Below are 18,764 nucleotides of genomic sequence, written 5' to 3' on the forward strand. Positions count from 1 at the left end.
TCACTCCCTCTCTGCTTCTGCATTTGTGTCCAGCTTAGAGAAAAACTTTCAAAAGGAACATACATGCCTTACATGCACCAGTAGTGAGACCAAGTTTTTCTCTCACTTGTTTATAAACAGGACTGATTGTATTTTATTGGTCAGTTTGTTTTTGTTCTGGTTTTTTTCCCTACCAGTCAGTTTTGCTAACAGCACACTGGCAGTGTAAGGATCCTTGCTCGCCTTTTTGGACACTCTGAGGTAGTATCTAATCATCAATATCCAGCTCTCCATAGTGATTCTCTGGAAGGGAAATGTTGTTGGTATTCAAAAACTGTCTGCACCTTATTCCACCTCCAAAATTATAATTCATTCTTCTAATTTTCATCCTTTTCTTGACTTAAAACAAACTGTCTTATCTCTGTCCTCCCTAGAACTGTAAAACTATTATGTTATCAGATTTTCTTCCTCTAGTACCCTCTGACTCCCAGAGAGACTTTTTGCAAGTCTCTCTGATATTTTCTTCATCTTAATTATTTCATATTTAACCTTATCTTTCCCTTTCCTATTTACAATTCATGTAGTTATCTTTCTTTTGGGTTTTGTTAGCCTTTCTTTTTTTTTTAAACTTGCATTGCCTCTGGTGAACATAGTATTAGTAGGACATGACATTCTTCAAATAGCTTCAACTGGGTTTTGACTTTTCCTCATTCTTCAAAACTCTGTACTTTTATCTTTACAGATTTGCTTACTCAGTTCCATTCCCTTTTTAATTTCTGTCTCCTTGCCATAGTCCTCATATATTTTGTTTCCCATACAAAGTTTTGTCCCTTTTTTCCTGGCTACAGAAACCTATCAACCTTTCCAGTTTCATCAGCAATGTACCCTTTATTTTTCATGAGGGCATTAAGTGAAGCTACGCTTATTCTTTGAACTTTACTGCAATCTTTTTATCATGCAGATGGGGAGTACCTGTGAACACAAAGGGATGAGCTAAAGCATAAAAAAAAAAAGCATAAATCTCAGTGTAAGATGCTGAAATAAAAACTAGGATTCATAGAACTGTAGGATTCATAAAAACCAAACTTGGGGTTAGAGTGGGTATCAGAACTACACTAAGCACCCCTAAAACATGTGAAAAATTAGGTGACCAGTGTGCACTCATTGGTCACCTCAAGTGTGAAGAAAGTACAACACTTAGGTGAGGTGTTAAAGATTAATTCCTACACAGGAGAGGTGCTATGTGCTTATTCCTTACACCATTTTATTCAGTTCTCGGCTTCCAACCACGTTGACAGCGCTCTGCCATGAGTCACTTTTAATCGCTGCCTCATTTGTTCCTGACCTGAATAACCTTTTCATAGAGGCTTGTGTGCAGTGTAACACCTCCTTTGCCGGATCGCGCTTCAGAGGCCACAGAGCTGTCCCCAGCGATTTGCACGGCTTCGGAGCGAGCCTCGGGAAGGGCAGCCCCGGGTCCTTTGTATTCCTCCCGGGAAGGAAAAAGGCATTTGCCCCCGAGGAGGCAATGTCAGTGTGAGGGCTGAGCACGGACCCGCACAGACCCCTCCGAGCAATGGGGGCTCCTCTCAGGGCCGCTCCTGCCACCGCCGAGAGCGTCACCTCCCGTGGCATTTGCACAGAGCCACAGAATATCCTGGGATGGCAGCGACCCGCAAGGATCGCTGGGTCCATCTCTTGTCCTTCTTGTCCTGCACAGGACCATCCCCAAGAGTCACACCATGTGCTTGAGGGAATTTCCAAACCCTGCTTTAACTCTGTCAGGCTGGGTGCTATGATCACTTCCCTGGGGAGCCTGTTCCAGTGCTCAGCCACCCTGGGGGTGAAAGAACCTTTTCCTAATATCCAACCAAAGTCTCCCCTGACACAACTTTATGCCGAATTTTGGGTCTGTTCGACGTGCCGCACGCAGCTGAAGCTGCGACACCAACTTTCAGTTCCCCCACCGCCATAAACCCTGTCCCCTTCCAGCCCCGCTGCCCCGAGGCTGCTCCCCCTCAGCAGCTCCGCGGCCGCTGCCGCTCTCGCCGCAGTGGGGCGGGAGCTCCCCTGGCCCCGCCCATCGCGCCGGGCTGGGGGCGGGGTGTCGCAGAACTGCGCTTCTATTGGTGAGTCGGTGCCCATCCTCACAGCGCTCCAATCAGAGGCTGCGGATCGCGGGGGCCGTCAAACACCGCTTGTTCCCTGTCTGGAGCCGCCCCTTCTGCCCTGCCCGCCAGTCACGTTCCAGCGGCCAGCCCGCAGCAGGGGATAGGAACGCGCGCGTGCCTGTCAATCAGTAACGTCTCCCCGCCCTCCCCACCGCCCACAGCCGAGCCGGCAGCGGGGGCGGGGCGCGGGCTGCGCTCAGCTGCGGCAGGCGGGCCCTGGCGGACGGGGGCGGGAGGCAGGGAAAGAGAGGAGGAGGAGGAAGGGCGAGGAGGAGGAGCTGCGGCTGACGCTGGCGGAGCTTTCAGTACCTCGGAGAACGGCTGCGAGCGCGCCGGGCGGGCGGGAGCCGCCGCCGCCGTCCGCTGCCCGCTCATCTGCCCCGCTCCGCTCCGCTCCTCACCCGCCCCTCCCCGACCCGCGTTCCCCCGGCGCCCGAGGGAGCCCGGTCCCGCCGGAGCGGTTCTGGGGGGAGAGCACGGCAGCGGCACAGGCTCGGTGATCGGGACGGGCGGGGGTCCGTCAGCGCAGGGACGGGACGGGTGGTCAGCCCGGGACGGCCGGACCGCCTTAGGGGGTCGCTCGCTGCCGTCGCTCCTCACGGAGCGGCGGCCGGGGCGGCGAGGAGAGCGAGGGGGCTCTCAGCCCGCACCTCGCACCCTGCCGTGGAGCCCGAGGGGAGAGACAGGAGCGCCGAGTGCGGCAGCGGCTGCCGGCATTTGCTGGGCTGGGCAGGGAACCAGGAGCAGGAGTCGCACCCGCGGCTGGGAGCGGGCAATCCGCTCCGCGGAAACCTCGGGGGCAGAGATACCCCTGGCTCCAAGGGGTTCTGAGGGGAAGGGGCAATTGAATGTAGACGCATTTTGGTAGTTTTGCTGAAATAATCAAGTGCCGAAGGCAGATCTTAGGCAGATGAGGTAGAGGGATGGATCCCACTGTTTTGGATGCCAGCTTGAATTTTTTATTTACTTTTCTGTTTTGACCACTGCTAAATGTGGATTTTGCGAGCGAACCCGATGGCGGTTGTTCCATTGTTCCTTGTTTGAACGTAAATCTTAGTCCTGCTGCTTGTGGATTTTTTATTTATTTATTTATTTATTTATTTTTGGAAAGGACCATTCCAGGTAGCTTTTGCGTCTGACAAAATGAAGCCTTTGTATTTTTCGATCAATTATACCTAATATTGACATTCTGTTTGGTACAAGAGACTTCAAGTGCTGCCTCACTCAGAGGACCATTAAAGACTTTCTCGGTCGCTACATGTAGCTGAATGTGTTACGACACATCCTTTCTCCCCCCTCAAATCCTCCTAAAGATTTTTCCAAAATGAAGAAATTTAATTTTCGCAAAGTTTTGGATGGTTTAACTGCCGCATCCCCTGTTGGAAGCAGTGGCGGTGGCAGTGGAAGTGGGGCTGGTGGCTCCGTGCACCCAGGAGGGACTGCGGGAGCTGCAGGGACACCCAGAGAGGAGATCCAGGAGACGCTCACTTCAGATTATTTTCAGATCTGTAAGGTAAAGACAGTATTTTTATTTTCTATGGAAATAATAAAATCTACCCTGGATGGGGGGTGTGTGTGTTGGGGGGGGGGGGGGGTAGTAATATGATACCAATAAGCGTTTTACTTGAGAACTGCAGTGGTTGTATAAGGACTTTGGAATGAAAAGACAGAGATCCAGTGGATGCTTTTTTCTTCCTGCTGCAGAGTTGGGGTGCTCAGTAAATTCATAGAAATCTTGATTTCAGCACTCAGGGCTGCATTCCAAGTTCACACTTGGACCCCAAACGGCTGACAGGATTGCGGACAGGAAAGCAAATCAATTGGTGCTAGTACCGATAACATTTACAAGTCATTAGAAATTGAAGATTGTATGCATCTACTTCCCCTCCTCTCTCTTCTCATCCTCCCTGCTTTTCCTTCTCTGTTTTAAGAAAAAGGTAGAAGTTAGAAATACAAAACAGTGCAGTGACTCGTGAGCCCAGGACTTCAGTTATTTGTGAGGAGCTGGATGTAGATTCATGGTGCCTGTTTACCATTAGTACTGAAGTTTCTGATTGCATGATAGCAAACTTAGTGGGACAGCATAAATACCAAAAGTTGACAAATCTGTTCTGGTTTTTAATGTGTTGATCACTTCCCTAAGTGGGAATTTTCTGTAAGTAGAAAGTATAAGATATCCCTGTATGTATTTTGGTTTGTATGCTTTCTGCAACAAAGCTTTTAGTGGTGTTTTTAAATACTTGCACCTGTAAAAGAAAACAAACTGTTTGGTACTTCTGATGAGCTCTGGAATATGAAAATCATACTTTTGTAATGAAGACAAAATACAAAAGGAGATTATGGTCTTTTACTATTACCTGTTAGTTTCATGTGAATTCTGGTGGCTTTACTAGAAATTCTGTTTGCTTATTTGTTTTGATTTGAAGCTTCAAAACCAGAATTTTTAATTAGTGCAATTTGCATTACTAGGAGTAAATGGACTTCACCTATTAAAGTATACTTTGCTTTTATTAATCGGATACAAATTGATCTGAAATTTAGATGACAGTCAACTCCAGCACATCATTATTTCTTTTTTGTGTTTGGAAAGAAAAAAGAAATATAAATAACCAAGATAAACCCATTTTGTGTGCAGACCTGGTCCTTGTGAAACACAGAGCTTCCCTGATCTCAGATACCATGTTTCTAATTCTGTTTGGCTTGCAGCTACAGCTGGTGTCAAAACTCTTGCAGAGTTCAAGGGGACAAGAATGAGCCCTTATGGCTTAAAGACTCAGAGACCTTTAGATAGGTTCTACAAAATACTATTTCTTTTTTTCTTATAGTTCTTTGTCATTCTGAACAGGTTCCAGCCTTTTGACTCAAATGATTCTGTAGTTTAATAGAGTGTCAGTGATGAGTGCATTAGATTCATACCTGCTTGCCAGGCTTGGATTTGACTACTTTTGCTTAGGTACACAGTAATTTAGCATTTTATGAAACTCCAGGTGTTCAGTACAGTGATTTCCCTTTTTTGTCACATCAGTAGAAAGATAACACGAACAATCAAGGTACATAATTCAGAGATTTCTAGGTAAGGCTAAAAATCAACATGGTTTTTTGTGTTTAAGTCATGTGATAAGGAGAAAGATCTGTATTTAGTGATATATATATTCTTATTTTGTATGGCATATTTGTGAAAGTAAGCAACATAAGGTGAAATGAATTTTCTTTTCCTAATCTCCATTATTTCCCTTGTTTACTTTGATATTACTTGAAGACAGTTAGTGTTATGTCCTGATAGATCTAGTTGGAATATGTGTAAAGGACTATGTTATTTGAAGCAGATTTCAGTAGCTAATATTTGCCTGTCTTAGCTCTCAGGTTAAAATGTTCTCAACAAAGTAAATATTTGCGTAGGAAACCTTTTGGTTGCTTGCAGCAGCACTTGCTTCTGAATGTATGCCACTGCAGAGGTCTGTGGTACACAAAATACCGGATCCCTTTTTCCAAGATACAAAGGTATGCCGAAAGCAAACTTCCAAGCCACCGGGTGCTCGTGTGCTCCCGCCACTCCGCAGTGTTTATTGCACGGGCCGCACCTCAGCAGCTCTGCCGCACCTCAGGAGCACCAGGAGCTGGGAGGGCCCTGTGCTGCTGCGAGGGAACAGTGGGGCCTGAGGCGGGCACAGCTTCCCCCTGCCTGCTCCAGGGGCCACAGCCCTGCCGGAATTTGTACCTCGGTCCGTCTGCGTGGGATTAGGAGTACACCACACACACATAACCCAAATTCTGCCCTCCCCGAGCTTCTGCTGTGCAGCACCTCTGGTATTTCAGTTGGGTATTTGCATGTTCAGTTACATAAGTTACAGGGCTGCATATTCAAGGATCTGTGATCCTGCTGCACGTAGAACTGGGTAAAGCTAATGGCAGTTTTGGTTTGTTACCTGCAGGGTCGAGGCCTGTGGGCTAACAGCCTAAGTAGCACCTCAGAGTGGTATTCCTTTCTTTGCTGGTTATAAAAATCCTCATTTAGAAGGGAAACATAAAAACTGAATCATACTTAAGAATTGAAGGGCCTTTCCCTGCAGTTTTTTATGTAAATAAGTTGCCTTTCTGAAGTTAGTGGGAGGTCTGCTTGACTGAAAACACAGATCCAATCCTCTAGCATAACGCTGTTTTGAACAGCAACGCTCCTGATTTCATTTGTAACACACCTGAAAGCCAGCTCTCCATTTTGTGGCATTTTTAGATTGGTTATGACCACAGTGTCTTTTTGAGATACAGATTAGAGTTTAACAGAAGTAAACTGAATATTTTACACTGAGATGCTCTCAATGAGTTACTTTTGGCCTTTATATTTAAATCATTAATGTGATCTTCCATATTGAAAGAATGTAATATTCTTGAAACTATTCTGTATGAAATAGCTATGTCCTGTTTTAAGCATGATAAATTTATATGTTGGTAGCTGTAATAATGAATCAGTGGCACCAATTTCAAAGTATTCAAGCAATGTGAAATATTGTCTTACCTATTTTGTGACAGCAGGAAGCTGTACAGTTTAAGCTGCATCTAGGGGCTGCTCTTGGGATTAGGTGTCCAAGTGCAAATCATGAAAATATTGATTATAGTTCACATTAGTTGAATTGAATATGTGAGATGGCAGCATCATCCTAAAACTAGGCATGATCCAGTAGAATAAGCTACTAAAGTCTATGTTAATTTTAATTGGGATAGACCTAATTTCCTTGGGTTTGCTTCTTTGTATTTTCCCTCTGTATTTTTGTTGTTTCTTTTTCTCTGGCAAGCATAGGCTCACCTGTGTTTGTTCAGACCATCCAGAAACTAAAATATGGCACTGGGGAAAGATCTGCTATTAATAAAGGAAGTGAGAAGCTCACAGTTAGGATGTTTTAAATCTTTTAAGTAGAACTTTGAGCAGATGGAACATAAAAGGAGAAAACAGTGATTTTATTACTTTTTCAGAAGGTTGCTTGTTAGGGGATGACACATTTGGGAAGAACTGAATAAGAATGAAGATGTACGTTTTTTTGGTACGTGAAGTACTTGTTCCTCATGAAAATAGGTCTCCCATGTAGAACCACTCAGGGTTTTCTTGGAGAACAATCATAGGGTTGAATTGAATTTGCAGAGCATGAGGTTAATAACTTTGAAATCAAGACCTCAGTTAAGAGCACAGTAACACTTGTACTTTACCAGGTATATAATTAATCTACTCTAACACAGTTTCTTTTGCTGTGGGCAGCAACTGAGTACCCTTGCAAAGGTCCAGGAACTGGTAATTTAATCTTCTCAAAGAATTGCTTCCCAAATGGTTATGGACTACCTTTAAACCCCAAAGCATGAGATTTCTGTTCTTTTCCAAACTGGTCTTCAGTGTTATTACTGGGTAGCAGTGCAACACAATAAACCTCCTTTAACTCGTGCTGTATTATTTATATTGACAGTATAGTCATAGTTTCAGTATGTTCATTACCCAGGCTTTATGCAAAACCCATGGAGGCCAGAACAGTTTTAGGCTTTTGTTAAAACTGATATGGAATCCCATGGCCAATTGCAATTGTGCCTTCCTAATCCTGCTTATGTTTGGCAAAAACAGGCCTTCCAGATACAGTCAATGAGTTAAATACCTTAACTATCTGGATTTCCTATCAGGTGGTCTTAAATTTTAGTTCTGAGAGTTTATAGATTATAATGCTTTATTTTGTCAAGCTATGAAGATAAACATGTAGTCCTTCTGACAATAGCCAAGTAGGTATTTTAGCTGCAAATGCTACATGACACTGTAGTTCAGTGATGACAGAGAGAAGATGGATTTTGGAATGGCAATTTAAACACAATGCTGCAGGAGCACATTTTTGATTATGAAGTATTAAAAATGAAAAGAACCTTGTTATAAGCTATCTACAGTGTTTTAGTCAGTTTAAGCTGTTTGGTTCATCTGTCTTGTTTCCTTGCTGAGGTCATACAGAGAGAGCAAAAAATAAAATGTTTGCAAAGTGGTACATTTTAGTGAAATCCAATTTTAAAATTAGTATGAGCTTTTACTTGAAAGTTCCCAGAGTTCATTTAATATTTAAGGGGTAAATAAAATAATGTGGGGAATTATTTTTTTTTTCTTCTATACCAGTGTTTAGATCTAAAGTTAGGTGCCGAACCCTATTCTGTTTAAAACTACAGAGTCATAAATGACACCTCTAAATTCGATTATAGTAATTTCATTAAATTTGTGATGAGCATAATCTATTCTTCTTTTTTAAGTGTTTATATTAATTAGAAGTAGGACTTACCCATGGGAAAGAGCATAGCACATAAAAAGCTTCTTTTGAAAGAATTTTGAAGATTTTAAGGTACCTGAAGTAGTATAATTGGATTCGCTTGTTTGGGTTTTTTTGTGCAAATGTCTGTATTTTTGTATTTTTAATCCTAAATGAAGTAATGCACACCCTTCATGGCCAGCACATGCAATTACATCTTCAAAATTATTTCCAGACCTTTAAGGTTGTTGAATAAAGCACTCAAAAAGTTCCACATTTCTTAAATACCTTTGTTTGCACAGACAACTTTTAATTACATGATCCCATATTTCTTCTATAGGTTTAATTTAGCAGAACAAATAGTGTTTGCTCATAGGAAAGTACTTCAATATTTCTTTGCATACTTAAAACTCAGAGCATGCCTGAATATTAAGTTCCCCATGGACTTTTCCAACAGAAGTGCTCACCACTGTAGTTCTGAAAGCTTTATAAACATTAATGAATTGACCTTCATAATATTTCTGTGAGATGGAAATGATATTATCCCTGCAGTGTAGATGCCACAGAAAAGCCAAAATGTTCAGGGTCCCCTGTTTTGAGTTTCCAGCTTGAACTGCTTTGCATCTGTTTTTCTTTTTAGTATATTTAGCTTAGCCCACATCTTCCCATTGGGCCTCCCATTGTGTTCACATTCTGTTGCACATATTCTGCACAGTTGCAGAGTCATCTTAGGGTTAGTTGTTCTTTTTATATGCCCACCTTAGATAGCCAGAATGACTCTGAATTTCCTTTCTGTCTCAAATGACTGCAGATGGATTTCTGGCTCCACTGTACAATGGCAGAAGAAGATAATTTAATTAATTCCTACAAGAGGAGAACAAATTCATACTGCATAGATTAACTTATTTCATGTATTTATTTGTTTTACTTTTTATGGTTGACCTTGCATTTTTAACAATATAAGAATCAAAGAATTACCTGAGTAGCAAGGGATCCTTGAGGATCACTGAGTTCAGCTCTTGATTTCACAAAGGGAAACCTAAAGGTTAAGATATTTGCTCTAATTTTGTGTCCCATTTCAAGTGGCTTTTTTATTGGTTGTTGGTTTGGTAGTTTTTTGGAGTTTTTTTTCTTAATCCATGGGATCATAGATATTGGAAGATCATCTGTCCCAACCCCACTGCCATGGGCACAGACACTTTGCACCAGACCAGGCTGCTCAAGGCACCATCCAACCTGGCCTTGAACACTGTTAAGAATAGGGCATTCACAATTTCTCTGGGCAGCCTGGGCCAGTGCCTCACCACCCTCACAGTAAAGGATTTTTTCCCAATATCTAATTTGAATCTACTCTCTTTTAGGACAATGGGACACAAATTGAAGTTGTTTCCCCTGGTAAAAAGTCCCTCTCCAGCTTTATTTTAGCCCCTTTTAGATACTGGAAGGTGCTCTGAAGTGTCCCTGTACTCTTCTCCAGGCTGAACAACTCCAACTCTAGTGGGAACACTGGCTATATTGTTTCTCACCTGAGGGTCACCAGGTAGTTAATGAGAATTTTTCTCACTATTGCAGTGGGAAAAGCAATTTTTAATCTCTTGTAGGAGGGATGGAAGAAATTCAGACTCCTTGACTCACAGTGTTCTGATTGAGGAGCTGTCACATAAAAAGTTGGTTGCATAAGCCACTTTCCCCCCAGCTTACTTCTGGAAGAAAAATACTTACGCTTAATTTTTTAAAGAAATTACTTAGAGTTTTTTGGCTAAAAATATAAAGTTGTTTTTTTTTTTCCAGATAGAAATGCATATTCTGTGTAAAACATGCAGCTGTCCTCAGTGGAGCTGGACTAAATCCAAGACAGACCCCATTCTCACTTTGTTTAGATGAATATCCACTCGTATCTGCTTCCTATTCTGCGACATCTGATACTCCCTGGTGTATGAGTTATGCCCAAAACACTTTTTGAAGTCTCTGTGAAAATGCTATGAAAAGTTAGTGTATTCACTTCATAAACTGAGGAAAGGAAGCAGTAGAGGGTGAACTAAAACACCCCTAAACTACATGGATATGGCAGTCTGTTGGCTATTCTCAGAAAAAGTGCTTATGAAAGTAGCTTGTGGAGTATATTAATTTGTCACAATGTGCGTTAGAGTCATTACAGGGGAAAATTAGAGGACTGTAGGATTAGAAATACAAGTAATGTGCATCTGTGGAGAGGAGAGAAAGCAATATTATTAGGTACAGATGGCTGGCAAGTGTGCTCAAATGTAATAAGATGTTATCTTTGTGCAGTGCTGTGTCCATTCCTAACAGATCACCAGCAAAGACCATGAATAATAAAAAGTACTAGACACAATCTGTCACCTGTAGCTAGGGTCAAAGTCTGAGGAGGTGCACTCTTTATGGTTCCTTTGAAGTTAAGTTGCCTATAGTACTGAAAAAACCCCAACCTCAGTAATCAAGGCTTTGAGTTGGTGAATGCATGGACTCAGAAGGGGCCTTACTGAATTCTGTGGTGTGTATAAGTAGATGCATGTTTCTGTATGGTAGCACGTCTTTTTTGCAGGATTTGAATCCAACAAATTAAAAATAATGCTTCTATTTCATTTAAAAGTCTGTTATGTAAGAATGCTGTGAGGTCAGACACTCAGAAGTCAGTCCCTTATTCAGCTAGTACCCAATTATGTCTAGATGTGAGGCAATCTAGTCTTTATTGCATATTTTTATTTTCTTGAAGTGTTTGCTTATATTTTGTTCCTGTCCTCCCTCACATTTGTTTTGAACATTATACAACATGTGAGGAAGATGAATGCTATTCTGTTTGTGTTCTTTGCAACAGTTCCTGTGAGAAGATCTCTGTGTTATCCACTGGACATCACAAAAATAGTAAATAATAATAAATTAATGAATGCTCATCTCTGCTTTGTTCATCCTGTTCCATCTATTGTATCCCTTCAGGGTGGAGATGTGCTCTCAGTTACAGCTGCCCATCATCACTTGTGTTACACATACATTCCATGTAACTGTGGATGAAACTTGATTTTACTGAGTCCACAGATCCCTGCTTTATTCGTGTTTATCCCTACATCTATTTTGAAATGCTCCCTGAATGAGGCAAGGGCAGGAGAAGTGGCCTGTGGTTATGTAAACAGAGATCTGGTTCTTAGGATCCTTCATTGGTGCCTGAGCTGTGTCCTTGGTAGCTCCATAGGCAGTGCAGAGGGGGACAGTGATGTGCAGGATCTGCTGGATTTCACTGCTGTGAGAGGGTAAAAACCTGCCACAAAATACCTGCATTTCTTTGGAATATACCTTCACCCTGTGTGAGGTGAGATGTTGGCTGTTATTTTCAGACTAAGTTCTCAATTCAACATCAGAAAAAAAATTCAAATTGAATACAGCATGTATACAGAAAGAAGGTGGGAGAAGATCAATTATGAATTAGTATTAAATAGTGAACAGCATTGTAAATGCTAGTAATGAAAATGCCAAATTACATTGCAAAACAGATTTTCACAGGAATAAACCAATAACACAGATTATCTTTGTATCTAAGTGATTTTAACACTCTGTTTCTCTAGCTTCCTCCCCTGCCATTCCCCAGACCAAACCCCCCACCCTTCAAGAACTTTATCACAGCAGTAAGGGTTTTTAAATCCCCCAGTATGGCTGGGGTTTTTTTTTAAACAAAAATATTTTGAAAGCGGCAACTGAAGCATTTGTTTCAGAGCAGAAACCACAATCAGCCATAACAGAACATAATTAGTCTAAAGTAGTGAAGTTTCAGAAAATCCAAAAATGGGAAGTCATGCAAAATTAATTAGTGTTATTGTTATGTTGGTCTGATGTAAACTTAATAAAAACAGATTTCTTTTTGTTTAATTTCTCATTAAAGTTACAGAATTATCTTATTCTCTGTATCCACAGTCACAGTGAAGACAAAATATTTTCCTTTCAGGGCCATCAGATAAGTTGAATGATTTTGCAATTTTTGTACATGCCCCTGAAGCAGATCTCCATCAGGCAAATGATGCTCTGAACCAGCCTGTCTCAGGTTCTAGAGTGATACGGTTAAAGGATGCAATGACAAAATCAGTGGAGCTGCTGTTTGAATTGCTTTGATTATAAAGGTTTTCCATTTGGTGGACTAAAGTCTTGCTTAAGTAGGTAGGCCAAAATGAACTTTGCAATCAGTAGTTTAGGGTTGGGATTTTTTTATAATTCTCCATTAAAGACAAGGGTAGATATAGTTTTATGAACAATCAAGACATTTCTCCATATGCTGATGCCCTGTTTCTTCTTGCCAGTCTACATGGCAATAGTGGGAAGTACATGATACCATATTTACTTCCCTTTTTGTATGTTTGCCTGGGATTTGTTGTGGTGTTTTTATTTTATTTTATTTCTTTGTCTTTGTTTGTTTGTTTGTTTTTGTTTTACTTGGGAGAGTTCTTTTAGACAGAATAGGAAGGAAAGAGGTGAAAGAGTTTTGCCTTCATCATTCTCCCTTGGACTTGGGATGTCTCCAAAGTGCATAATGCCTCTCTTGGGATGGTTATATTCATGTATTACCCTGTAACTTATTATGCTGTAACTCGGTGCTGTGGTGGATGTAGCAGGATGGTGCAGCTGCCAAGCAGTTGCTTGGCCATAGCTGCACTGATTTAAATAGATCCAGAAAGTGATATTAAAATTCAACCCCTTTAGCTTTGGCAGGAGGGGTTGGACCAGACAGTCTACAGAGTTCCCTTCCAACCTCACCTGAGCTGGGGATAATGAAGCTTATGGATCAGTGTCATTTTCTTTGTTTGTGGATTTTCCTGTTTAAATTATATTAATTTTGTATTTTTGATGCGCTACAGTGTATTTCAAAGGACAAGCATGAAGAGAATGCTTTTTGAAATTCAGAAGGCCTTATTTTTCCCCTGTGGTTTGCTTAGCTTGGCTGTTTGTATCTATATGAATCACATCTAAATAGGACCATCCTTATTTAATAGCCTAACATCTAGCTTGCAGAACTGAAAATGACAGTGGAAAAACACATCTCTGAAGTATCTGCAGAGATCTTTGTTACAGAAAAAAAAATTTTGTATGTTCATTGTACAAAAAATGTACAATATTTAAGTCAGTTAATTTCAAATACTCTAAAATCTCTCTCATTTTTCATATAATTATCTGTATGTAATATTTGTGAAATGAAACTTTTAAAATTCAGGCTGTATTTGAAGTCTATTATGTCCAGGACAGCTACTTTCTCAAAATTCTACCATAGCTAATTAAGTGACATTTTATAACAAAGTAAGTTCCATATTATAAAAATTAAACAACAAACCAAATTTGCCCATTACTACAAATATTATTCTTCTATGCCAGAAGTGTTTGTAGGGGAATTTTATGAAATTGTGCTTGTTTCTTAAACATATCTTTTCTTCCTGCCCCAGTATTCCTATTTCAGTAACACTTCTCTTTTGTGCCTGCATTTTCCATGTTTTTTCTTTACTGTATTTTTCTCCACCAATACTGATCTCCTTTTTCTTCCTCTCTGTTTCGTTGCTACTGGTGAGGATAATAAGCTCATAAGAAATGGCCTGCTGAGACAAACCCATGGTCCATATCTCCCAGCAGTCGGTCTCTGACAGTGGCAGCAGAATTGTCACTTAGGGAGGGTTATAAATTACATCATTTTGTGCAGTCCATTCTCTTTCCAATCTCCCATCATTCACCATCACTGGATTTGATATGTCAGAGGGAGTATCTTTAGCTGGTCCTTTTAAAATCCATTTATCAATCATGTCAATGAATTTGTCCCATTTTTTCCCCCCATTTTAAACTAATCTTTAATTTCTTTTGAATTCCTCCATGGCTTTGCCAAATATGTTTAGCTTACCCACTCACTTGTTTATGAAAGTCATAGTACAAACACAAACAGTTTTCAAGCAATGGGCTCACACAGGTTTTCTGCAGCAGCAGAATGATGCCCTCTGTGTTATTCCTCATGCTCTTCCTCATGATGTCCAATATTACTTGGCTTTTTGGGGTTGCTGTTGAACATTAAACCAAATATTTCAGAGGAATGACAACCATGCCCAAAAATTAATTTGCTGAGTTATAAATGCTAGTTCCAATTTCAGCATTGTGCAATTCTAGTTAAGATTTTTTTTGTTCTTCTAGATATCTTACATCTATCCACCCTGAAGCTCATTTATCAACTTCTTGCCCGGTTAAGTCACTCTAATGAAGTCTTTCAGGAGCTGGTCACTGGTGGTTCTGACATTCACTATCCAAAGGAGCATAGTATTAGCTCTGAGATCAGAGACTTCAGGGTTCATTACCTTTTATAGGTCATTAAAGACAATGAATAAAATTGGTCCAAGCATGGAGAACTCTACTTGTGAATTTTCTTCATGGTAAGAATCCATAAAACTCTGTCCTTTGTTTTCTGTGATCTAACCAGCTTTCAGTCCACAAAGAAATTTCTTTAGTCCCATGACACTTCTGTTTCTCTAATAACATTGCGGTGGAATATTATTGGAAAGCTTTTGGAAAACTTATGTATATTCATATTCCCTTTATTTACTTGCATGCTGACAGCTTCACAGAATTAGAGAGAACTAGTCAGACATGATTTCCCATTGAAGAAACTCTGCTGACTTCTGCAACAATCTTTATCTGTGTGCTCTGTTAGTCTTTATTTTATCATCTTGTCAGGGACAGCAATCAGCTTTCCCAGTCTACAGGTCCAGAGTCCTTTTTGTAAATGGCTTTTTCCAGATGACTGTTTCTAGCTTTACACCAAGGAAAAGAGCTATCTGTAGGTATATTTATGTAAGAAAAAAAAAAAAAAACAAACTGAAGTTTTTTAGAAAATTCTGTGAATATGCTCAGAAGCTGTGGTTCCTATTAGAGGTTGGAGAACTAGATGGAATCAATAACTTGGGTTGGAAAATTGCAGCTAAGCTGTGATTTTTTTTACAAAAAGCATTACTTCAAAAAATGAAAATTTAACTGATAAAAAATTTATCTCTCCTGTGTCGTTTACTTTGGTTGGAAGCCTGCTGATACCTTGTCCTCTTTCCATTTTTAATGAGAAGAGATCAGTCTTACCAATCAGAGATTACAGACACAGTGATCCATAAATGAGGGATGTCATGTCTTGTAGTGATATAATACATGGCAGCTCATTTGTATAATGATTCATTTTTATCACTACCATCTTGGAGCACCACAGTACTAAAAATAGTATTGAAGTGGGAAAAAATGCTGTAATCATTGTCATTTTTTAATTTCCGACATGGAGACTGGAGAGGTTTCAGTCAACACTTCATCCTCTATTCTGTAAACCATTCAATTATTCTTCAATGACATTTTTGCATTTGGCATGTTGGTGACAATTTGGAAGTAGAATCTCTATACTGAGCCACATGTTTGGATTATATAGTTAAATTTTAGCAAATGTACATATTCTCAGAAATTATTTGCCTAAGTAGATCGCTTTTGCTGTCAGATGTTAAATGAAACAAAGTGTCTAAAAATATTAATAGAAAAGTTAAAAATTTTAAGTTTATGCAAATTTTCAGAAACATTTTTTTATATAAACTTTATTAGTTGATACAGTTGAAAATTTTATCTGGTTCTGATTTTTCTGGAGCGAGAGAATGTTATAATTACTTGTAATAAAAAGGTGTCTTTGAAATCTGATATAAACTACCACAGAATAAACGTTAAGAAAACTCTTATACTGAAGAATTGCATTATGCACCTTGTGAACAATTATACTGGATATTGCGTATTAGTACTAGTGCAATTTTTTTTCAGCTAATGAAATCTATCATGGTATTTTAGACTGAAAAAGACCATTATGTTCTGTACAGGATATTAAAATGTTCATTGGTAGATTACTAGCAAGCCCAAGTAATCAATTTCCTATATTAATTTAGGTAAATTGTTTGTGTAAAGATTATTTTAATGATATATACATGCAATTCACTGCTTAAAATGATTTAGAAGAGAATTTAGGAGAAAATAACTAAGCTGAACAGAGATTTATGCTGAAATTGTATCTGCATTTGTAGTTATTCTGTTTCAAGTAAATTGTTTTGCATATTGCACAGAAACTGTATGTCCTAGGGAGCACAGACTGCCTCTAGAGACAGCGTGCCCAAAAAGGAGACATTAAAGGAAGCTGGGTAATGTGGAGAAAAGCAGTCCTGGCTCCATCTGCTGTCTGGTTTTTCTCTCTCCCTTTTATTTTCTTGGCAGCTTCTTTCTTGGGGTATTTGGGGTAGTTAGGCCCTCCTATATTTCTTTGATCACAGGCTGACTTTTAGCCATACTTCTGCTTTTGCCTGCTATTAACCCCAACTACTTTGTTTTGCATTTCTGAGCACCACTGATAGTTTTGTTCTCTGTTTTTCCTACTGGACATAACTCAGATAAAGTAGGAAAGGAATGTACTCTTTTTTTTTTTTTTTTGTCACCCTAGGATGAAGTTAATTTTGTGGTCTTCTTTTCTTTTTCATATGTATTAGTAAATGCTGCAAGGAAGCCCAGCCACAGTTCTGGAACTCTTACTCATCCTTACACTCAGGTTCACTTGAGCTGTATCAAAGCACAGCTGAAAAGTCTACTCCAAGCACAGGCTTTTCATGTCAATCTTTCTCACAGTCCTTTGAAAAAGAAAGGACCAAAAAGCTTTTGTTGGACCAAAGCTGAGGACAAGAACCTGGGAGTTTGGAGTGTTAAAGATTTTCCATTGTTCTTTTGTAATAGGTTTAATTTTCAGAATAATTTCTGAGGCTGCACGAATTTGGGCCAAACCCTCAGTTATAGAGACATCATTTTCTGCCCTAACTCTGTACTGTACTTCTTGGCTTTCTTCCAAAATGGTTTTGTTCTTTTGGAATCTTAATAAATATGAACTTTTTACTTGAAAGGTGTAATTTACTTGGATGTTCAATGGAATTCAACAAATTATTAAAAATATTTTTCAAATGGCAGAATTTTGCAGTCACAGAAACCTCCTAATTTGGATTAGTCTAAATACTCAAAATTGGAAAATGGCTGCAAAATAGAAAGAGCCCTTTTGAGTCAATACTAGAGTTCAAAAATTGTACTGAGCTGTGATCCTGAAAAGATGTACATCACTGTTCTTTTAAAACATAGCTCTATGTCAAATAAAGGACCCAATTAAAATTTCCAAATGGGAAATCTGACTCTAGATTGCAGAAATAGTGAAAATACAATGCAGATCCTAAATATGTAGGCAAGGATGCAAATAGCTCTTTAAAAATATCTATCTTTGCATTCTTAGGTCTTAAAAATAGTACTGAAAACTCCAGTCATGGCTAAACATCAGAGAAGCTTACTGTGACTGGAATTGATAGGAAATTAAACTTTATTCTAGACAATGTTTCTAAAATCAATAATTGAAAAAGGATAATTGGTGAAAATAAAGGTTTTTCAGATAAGGAAGAACATTTATTCACCAGAATACAGAAATTTCAAATATAACAGCAGATTAGTAATGCTACATGTTCAACACACTAGAAAATACTACAATCCATGATTGCTTCTAATTTTGTGACATGAGAGGTAAAACCACTTCTAGGGGTGTAAGTCTGGTCCCAGCTTAGATATCAAAATATAAAAACCTTTATATTTGACTAATCCTGATAATTAAGAAAGTTAAAAAACTCCAAAACATAAAGCAAAACCAAACCAGATACAGAATTGAGGTCTTTGATAAATGCCTACATTAACATAAAAAGTGAGTTACTTTTCTACAGCTTACTGAAGTAGCATGTGCTTCTGGGTTTTTTCAGCCTAGAAACTAATAATTAGACATTCTTTAAACAACTTCCCTTATCAGCAGTAATTAATATATGAGACAAGTAAGATCTCTTTTAAGGAAGGGGTTATTTGCTGAAAAACATACATTTGGTTGTTCCCAAACTGCTTGTGAATATCAGTTCAAGTGTTTCCAGCTGAAATGGAGTAGTTGTAGTGATACAGCTGTGGAATCATCAGCTGCCTTTTACTCAACAGGTCTGCAATTAAGGAGTCCCTTTTGTTGACATTGTTCCATAGGGATTGCTGAATGCTTCAGCAGACATAGTTCTTGAACTAGATAATTTCAAGGAAGAGGAAGACAGCTTAAAAATTTAAAATTCATTCAGTTCAAAGTACTTCCTCTCCAATCCCAACCACTTCCTCACCATCCCAACCGCTAAAAAAAGAGTCAGTCCTAGAGTTCAAGGTTTTATTTTGTTAAATAATATAAACCATTATTAATATTATACTAAAAACCAGCATTTTGTGCCCATTTTTAGGAAAGCAGCCCCACAGAAAAATTTAATTA

General features: G+C 39.5%; 1 protein-coding gene across 3 annotated transcripts in view; it reads left to right on the forward strand.

The window, feature by feature from the left end:
* The first annotated feature begins 2,435 nt into the window (after nt 1–2,435).
* STXBP5L (syntaxin binding protein 5L) overlaps nt 2,436–18,764 on the forward strand; it is a 184,546-nt gene continuing 168,217 nt past the window's right edge. The window contains exon 1 of one of the 3 annotated variants that reach the window (XM_059493339.1): nt 2,436–3,663. In XM_059493339.1, coding sequence (XP_059349322.1) covers nt 3,475–3,663 — 189 coding nt within the window. In that variant the 5' untranslated portion in view covers nt 2,436–3,474. The remainder of the gene's footprint in view (nt 3,664–18,764) is intronic. The other 2 variants (XM_059493340.1, XM_059493341.1) reach the window with 2 other exon arrangements.

This window comes from Ammospiza nelsoni, chromosome 2 (genome assembly GCF_027579445.1).
Source record: "Ammospiza nelsoni isolate bAmmNel1 chromosome 2, bAmmNel1.pri, whole genome shotgun sequence".
NCBI lineage: Eukaryota > Metazoa > Chordata > Aves > Passeriformes > Passerellidae > Ammospiza > Ammospiza nelsoni.